General features: G+C 44.1%; 1 protein-coding gene across 1 annotated transcript; it reads left to right on the forward strand.

Annotated features, from left to right (window-relative positions):
- Window positions 1-6,426: 6,426 nt before the first annotated feature.
- On the forward strand, window positions 6,427-7,434 carry mafa (MAF bZIP transcription factor a; the record flags this gene model as incomplete). Its single annotated transcript, XM_080536702.1, has 1 exon — window positions 6,427-7,434. Exon 1 carries the CDS (start codon window positions 6,478-6,480, stop codon window positions 7,432-7,434), a length of 957 nt encoding a protein of 318 aa, XP_080392828.1. The 5' UTR covers window positions 6,427-6,477.
- Window positions 7,435-8,399: the final 965 nt, after the last annotated feature.

Here is an 8,399-nt window from a genome sequence, read left to right on the forward strand (position 1 = left end):
CTGCTCAACTGTTTGTCTGTGTGTTTGAAGGCCCTCATCTGTCACCTGTACACATTCTGATTCGCTATCAGCTGTCATTAGAGAGGCGGAGGAGCCGTTCCTGATTGGCTAGGGTGGAAGCGCTCAGCGTTAGGGCAGATTAGATGACAGGCTCTGTCCCTTATCAACCCTCCACGGTTGCCTCACACACTAAATCACTGTTTCACAATTCACACATACAGTAGATATCCTGTAGTCTATCCCGGTCCTCCTTCTGCCACGGTTCTACATAACAACACAACTCACTGACCTCACTGCTCTCCTCCACTCCATCTCCTCTGAGAAGAATCCAACTCTGTAACCTCCTGTTCTATCTCTCTGATAGCACTCGGTTGTGGCTGCCTCACTCCCTCTGTGCAGCGTGTTAAAGGGTTAATGACGTTTAAATGTCAGAGTGCCCTGATATTCAGGTTATTCCGCTAAGATTATGACGGGCTATACCGTAGAGCTTCCCCTTGTGAATCAACTCTGTTATAGTAAGGGTTAGGCGGTGTCAAAGGATTCACTGGAATCAAGTTTTTGCACAGATCAATGACACCACAATGGGGTTGAGCTGAAGGGTGTGTGTGTGGGGGGGGGGGGGGGGGGGATGACAACGACATGTGATTGGTAAATAAATGATCAGTTATAGTTTTTAATTGTTATTTTTCTTAGCTGGAAGACACAGGATGTGATGCTAAATAAATCTCCATTATCATAAATAAATGAATGTATCGATAGAGCACTCGTGCCTACGGAGACATTGCTGCGATCGTAACAGGTGGACTAGTAGAAAATAAGCCTTCAGGCGTGGTCCAAAAAGAAATATGTTAATGTGTGTAATCCATGAATAGTCATAACAATGTTGACTGTTAACTGTTTTCTGTGCTGTAGGCCCTGCACTTTCTGTGACTTCTCTGCACGACTATCTCACGTGTGTTAGATATTCCTAGAAATAATATTCAATATCCACTGTAATGACTCCTGTGAAACTAAGTCCTCGACAGCCTGCATCCGTGAGTGCGTAGTAAATACACAATGGATGCGTATTATCAACACACTCCAACAGCGTCCAATCTACTTTTAAACCTGTACTGTGTGTCCTCGCCTGAGGAGACTTTTCCTTCTGTGTTTTCCCTTCCATTTTCCTCCTGTATCGTCTCTTCTCTCTCTCTCACTCTCGTTTGATCATGCCTCTGCATAGCGCCGCTATCTCCTTCTGTGTAGATCTCTCTCTCTCTCTCTCTCTCTCTCTCTCTCTCTCTCTCTCTCTCTCTCTGCTCTCCATCATCAATAACTTCAAAGGCACAAAAGCAGCTAAATTAGGTCCGCCACTTTCTTGTGTCATGACTAATGAGCTCTCCGTTCGTTTGCGTATTAGTCTCGCTCTGCTGTGGCTCTACCCCTGGGAGCGGTGGTACGGCTGTGTCTTTTTATGAGCCAGGTAACCCAAAACAAAAGACGAGGAGGAGGAAGGGGAGGGGGAAGGGGGTGGGGGGGATCCGGCAGATACAATAAGATTGTACTTGAGTTTTTATTTCCGTGAGGCAAAGGAAATGGCGAGGATTTCAAGGAACTGCATCGCAGAAGTTATTAGAGATAAGACGGAACCTGTTCTGATTGACCCGATTGAAAACGATAGCAGTTCATATCCTGAAATGGTGCGATACAGTATACATACTGTATATACAGTTATTATTCGCAACGATCTCTCGAGTGCATTTTACTGATGGTTCCTGATCTGGTGCAGATACGATAACTCGGCCTATATGCAATGTTCTGCATGGTGAACATACGGTACTGCTTACACTGACCCCACGCTGCGCTTGAGCTCTGAGTCAGTGTCGTGCAGACGTCCCTATCCCACCTCAGATCAATGGAGTGGTTTTATGAACTATGAGAGAGCACTTTCAGAACCAGTCATGTTAGGATTGTTATCGCTCTCTCTAGCGATGAGTTCACAATATCCTTTCTTGGAGTGACTATGATGGCTTTTTTTGCTGTTTGATGCTGTATACATTTTACCGCTGATTTGACGCTTTTTTCTTTTGCGCACAGTATTGCTGTGAGACATCAACACTTCTTCTTCTCCCCCCCCCCCTCTCTCTCTCTCTCTGTCTCTCTCTCTCTCTCCATCTCTTTTCATTCCTCTGTTGCTGGGGTCAGGTAGCGTGAGTGTTATCTAGCCACCTCCTCCTCACTGTAGATGGCCACACATGGACTGGGCTGGCTTTTGTTCTCATGCCTCCCTGGTCTGGCTCTGTCCTCTCCCCTCTGTGTCCCTCCCTCTACCCTGCATGTGCCCCTCGCTAATGTAACACACACAAGAGAGCTTCCTGCATGTGCCTCTCTCTCTGTCACACACCCCCATCCCTGTCTCTCTCTCTCTCTCTCTCTCTCTCTCTCTCTCTCTCTCTCTCTCTGTGGATCAAATCTTTGACCTCATTGCTCTCTCTCTCTCTCTCTCTCCCTATCTCTCTCCCTATCTCTCTCTCTCTTTCTGCCCTCTCCTCTCTCTCTCTCTCTCTCTCTCTCTCTCCTCCCTCTCTCTCTCTCTCTCTCTCTCTCTCTCTCTCTCTCTCTTCTCTCTCTCTCTCTCTCTCTCCTTTCTCTCTGAAATCCTTCCAATGCATGGGAAAGTGTATTTTGCAATGCTTTGTCTAGTTGGTGGACACTGGTTTGGAGATATTCATATGGAATCACTGATTGAGTGGAAGCCTCTGACAATGAATAAACCAAACCACTGTATTGCTCAAGTGAAGGACCTAAGATTTACACACAAGGCCTATCATGCAGTGTTTGGCAATACAGTCAAGTCAAATAGTAGAGATAGCCCTTCAGTCCTGTTGCTATGTGGCTGTGGGATGCACGATCAATACATGTTTCGAATGTCGCCTTCTGGACTTTGTTTATTAAGGATGAGACATGGGGTCAAAGGTCGGTAAACAATTCTGATAGCTCTAGGATCACGGTCATTGGAAATTCCCCTGTTAATCGTCATTCAAGTCAAGCCCAAAAACATAATGGTCACTGAAATCAAGCCTCAAAGGTTGTCATATCATAGCATCATATCGTCACTTTCTTAAAATAATGGCTTACGTCATTTTTGAGGAAAATTATGTTTTTGCCTAAATATCATATATTTGGTTCAGTTCATTCTGTTTTTCTCAAAACTTGAAAATATGACTTCAGCCATTATTTGAAGAAGGTGACAATATCACATTTACAATGCCCCAGGATTGCACCTTAGAGCATAATCTCTTTCCCCCTCTAATTGAGTAGCTTTGATCATTTGGTTTTATCATGAATGTGTTCATCACAGAATGTAAACAACCATGGTCCCCTTTGCTAGTTGGTCTAATGTGGTATACTGAACTCAAACAAGCCATGACAAAATGTGTTGATATCTTATCTGTCTGCTAAAAAGGTCTAAGACCTTTTTTTTTTTTTTCAAGGGCAGATAAACCCAGATAACATCACCTTGCAGACATACAAGATAAACTAGTTTTAAACTCATGCCGTAGCATGCTGTTGTTCTCCATGAATTAATATATTAAGGTGTTGTCCTCTGCCTTTTGGTCCAGATAGTGTTCTGTATTGTAGCCTACACTTAAATTGACATTTTGACAGGTATGGGATTAATAAACGTGTGTATCGGTTTGCAATACACAAGAGCTTAAAGAGGAAAAACCCTTCTTGAGTGTAGGCCTTGAAAAGGACAGATGCAGTATTACTCACTATAAAGGTTGTTTTAGTCACTATTTAATCAACATCTGACTCACTGATATACTGTTTCAGAGAGAGAGAGAGAGAGAGAGAGAGAGAGAGAGAGAGAGAGAGAGAGAGAGAGAGAGAGAGAGGGAGAGAGAGGGAGAGAGATTTGACAAATCATTAAAGACATATGATAATACGATATCCTTCTCCTTCTTTAACCACATATCAAACTGCTAAGTGAAGAGGAAATGAAAGCAACAATGTGACCTGTAGTATTGGACGGGCGCGTGGAAGCTGTGAACCCGCTGAACGGTTATAAAAACATCAGGCTGATTGGCAGGATCATCTTTCACAGAGATTGGCGGCTGGGATGTGACTGATTTGGCCTATCATTATACTGTGTGTACCCTGGAATCTAAAAATACCCGCGTCCCAAGGATGAGATCATAGGCTTGGGGAGAGAGACAGAGAGACTTTGATTATAGGCTTTTGTCACAGGCATGAAACGGCTATTTGTCAGCGCCGTGTCAAAAGCGGTCGCGCGAGGAATCAACACAGTCCAAATAGTCGGAGGGATGAGGCTCGTGGTGGAGCTTACATCACTCACTTTATCAATGGACAGTGTTATTATCGCGTTTATTTGCCGGCACGCGTAATGAACTGTATCATTGCGCGCATTTCCATCAATATGGCCTGCACGACTCATACAGATATCCACATACAGCGACTTTACCCTATAGTGCCTCAGTAAGCGCAGCTCCATAGGTGAGTCCAGGGCAGGCCCCCATGCACTTGCAAACCAAATGGCCCAAAATATAAAATAAATTCTTATTTTGCTTTATAATGTGATGTGTATTGAATGGAAAGAGGTGTGCAATGCTAACATAGTTTACGAGAAGGCAGTGTCATACAGAACTGCACAGTTTTGCATGGATACAGTCAGTTAGTCTAGATGACATACCTGACCTCTGAACTGTGGAGATAAAGTGCAATGTACAAGTGGGTGGTTAAATGTATGACAGGACTGGTCCCATAGAACCACTGCTCAGATAAACAGCTTTTATAGCAGTGGGTGTAATCTCTGCCTGGATGGAACACCTCGTTCATTACTGAATTACTCACGTTTATAGTAGCCAAGTCTATGTAAGGGGAGGTTTACAATGAACAATTTGAAAAATGTGTTATGAGACACAGTCTTTCATTCCAAAGTAAACGTATAAGAACTATATTGTTCATACTACAACAGTCAGTAGGCGCTAATGTGTTTACTTATAACTGTTCATACGACAACAGCTTGAACTGCGTATTGTCAAATTGAGAGATAAGGAGGGAGTGTACGGGGATTGGCTACTCTGGATGTGTTGACCAGACTTGAGAGAGACTAAGGACACAATTAATGTCCCAAACGCACTGCGTACCTAATTGTCAATGATTAGACACAAAATTAATGTGTCTTTTTTCTGCTGCTCTTTGAAAGACGTATTGGTATGAAGGCGCTCATTTGGATAAATCCATGCGTCCTTGTCTCCAAAAGGTGGCACTGTTGAGTTTTAGAACGGCAGAGGTATGTCCACTTTCTCCACAAATCCTTTGTCATTTTCTTCCGAAAACTATATCGCTCTGAATATATTTTTCTTTTTTCCCCCCAGCAATCTGTCATACAACTACTATATAATATAACACGGTTACTTTAAATGATAGAAATGTAACGTTTTTCGCTTTGTCACTCCATCACTCGTATATTAGGCTATTTCGAATGTAAAGCAAACTGTGAACATGTGAGTGTGCACAGCCATGTCCAAAGAAATCTGCACATCATTAATCATAATTGCCCAATCGTGATACTTTTGAAAGGAATATACATTAGTAGGCACGTGCAAACAGTTTAAATTACATCATTATATTCAGACTATGGACAAATACATATTTAAAACCTGTATTGTAACAAACTTGATGAATGCAACACTTAATATGAATACGTTGATGTGAAAATACGACATATTGCAACAACATTTAACCCAAAATGCACAAATCTGGCCATTCCACGTTGCGCGCATTACAACAATCAAATGCTTATAATTTCCTTCCCAAACAAAGATCAAATGGTCATAATAATGATATCTAAATGGAGTCGCGAAAGCGTTAAGAGGTCGGGTCCCGTCTGACAGTCAGCTGATCGCCTCTGACAGTTGAGAAAAGTTTGGTTTCTGTACTAATATGTTAATTAGCCGTCAGATTGTGCGAGCCCATTGGCTCTTCGTCCGAGTCAATTTCCCTTTTCCAACCTGACGTCAGGGGCGGCTATAAAACTCTCAATGCTTTTAAACTCATCTGCTCTGTGATCCCTCTAAAAAATCAGCCTACAAGTCAGAGGCATTTTATGTGCGAGGCTACATTTCAGCCCCTCTCCTTCGACATTTCACCTCTCCGCTTTTATGCAATGTATCCATGAAGAAACCGTAAAGCGTTAAATGTTTAAAATACTAAGCCGCCGAATTTCTAATGCTGAGAGAGGACTCCGCAACCCGCGTGCAGCACGGTGCGTCTATGCAATAGACTCTGCAAAGGAAAACTATCCATTTACTGTTGGGAACCCCGTCGCTGCAAAAAAAGGACATTGAAAACCTATTTTTTCCAGTAAAAGACTAATACGCTTAAAAAATCAAACTGGCTCACGTTCTTCCCAACCAACCCAGTTTGACAGCTGCGCTTCACCCCCTTTGGAGGACTGTCAGCAGCAAGAGGATGGCATCAGAGCTGGCAATGAGCAACTCCGACCTGCCCACCAGTCCCCTGGCCATGGAATATGTTAATGACTTCGATCTGATGAAGTTTGAAGTGAAAAAGGAGCCGGTGGAGCCCGATCGCAACATCAGCCAGTGCAGTCGCCTTATCGCCGGGGGATCCTTGTCTTCCACCCCGATGAGCACGCCTTGCAGCTCGGTGCCCCCTTCTCCAAGCTTCTCGGCGCCCAGTCCGGGCTCGGGAAGCGAACAGAAGGCACACTTGGACGATTTCTACTGGATGTCCGGTTATCAACAGCAGTTGAATCCGGAGGCGCTGGGCTTCAGCCCCGAAGACGCAGTAGAGGCGCTGATCAACAACAGTCACCAGCTCCAGGCTTTCGATGGCTATGCTAGAGGGCAGCAGTTTGCCGGCGGAGCCGGAGGAGGAGGCACCATGGCCGGGGAAGAGATGGGATCCGCCGCGGCGGTGGTGTCCGCAGTTATCGCCGCTGCAGCAGCCCAGAACGGGGGTCCCCACCACCACCACCATCACCACCACAACGGCGGCCACCATCAATCACCCGGGATGGACTCGGGGGGAAATCACCCACACATGCATTTGAACGACCGGTTTTCGGACGACCAGCTTGTGGGCATGACAGTGCGGGAGCTCAATCGGCAGTTACGCGGGGTCAGCAAGGAAGAAGTGATCCGGCTGAAACAGAAGAGGAGGACCCTAAAGAACAGAGGCTATGCCCAGTCCTGCCGCTACAAGCGGGTCCAGCAGCGGCACGTCCTGGAGGGCGAGAAGACGCAGCTGGTCCAGCAGGTAGACCACCTCAAGCAGGAGATCTCCAGGCTGGTCCGGGAGAGGGACGCATACAAAGACAAATACGAGAAGCTCATCAGCAACGGCTTCAGAGAAAATGGATCCAGCAGTGACAACAACCCTTCCTCCCCAGAGTTTTTCATGTGAGTCTCGACATTATCATGAGAAAAAAAAAAAAGAATATCAACCGAGTTTGTCAAACCCCTCATTAAAAAGTTTTCATTGTGAAACATTTTTTGTTGTGGGGCTTATAGACCAAGAACTCATTTGCCAACTTTTTTTCGATTTTTATTTTTTTTATTTTTGACAACCGAGATTTGCTCAAGTTTGTCAATATAACGGTTTGAGTTTTGGGGGGGCTTGCAATAGAAAGATGGGACTTTCATCAATGTTCATTTTGGAGTACAGGCCTATACTCTGAAACCTGCCATCGTCTTTTTTTGCTACCATACTTATTGTTTTATGCATATTTGTCAAGATATTTTTCATCGTTGTTCATTTGACTTGCAGTGTTTTTAGTATGATCTACCATCTATGATTTTTCGAAGTTGATTCAACTTTATAATGTTGCAGTATACTAGGTGTGCATGCAAGCACTAAGTATACCCCTTTGAAGTTCATCAACTTGCCTTTTTCACCATTTAACTTTTGAACCCGTGTACAAATACCTTTTAAGAACTGCAACCATCCACAATAAGACGTTTTTTTTTTGCTTTTTCTTTATTTATTTTTGTTATTCTGCCAAACTCGGAGGACTGCGAGCCTGCCATTTTACCCCACCTCATCTCATGCGTAATGCTTGCTATTTTGTGTTTAGCAACAAAAAGACTATTACTCCTATGAAACAATATTCATTGTTTAAAAAGAGACATTATTGAACTGCCCTGCATGCTGGACATGTACGGTTTTCTTTTATTTTTTTTGTGCTTGGAAATGAAATATTGTCGGATGACTCCAGCATGGCATTCATACTTTCGTTTATGGCCTCATCACTTTTTTGGGACAGCAACAAAAAAGTGACAGAGACACTTACCACCCCCCTCCCCCGTCAAGTGCATTTCGACTGTGTTGAAGTCCACCACCGTCGGCTACTATTTCTATAGTGAATGCGG

This window comes from Nansenia antarctica (genome assembly GCF_963989245.1).
Source record: "Nansenia antarctica genome assembly, chromosome: 1".
Taxonomy (NCBI): domain Eukaryota; kingdom Metazoa; phylum Chordata; class Actinopteri; order Argentiniformes; family Microstomatidae; genus Nansenia; species Nansenia antarctica.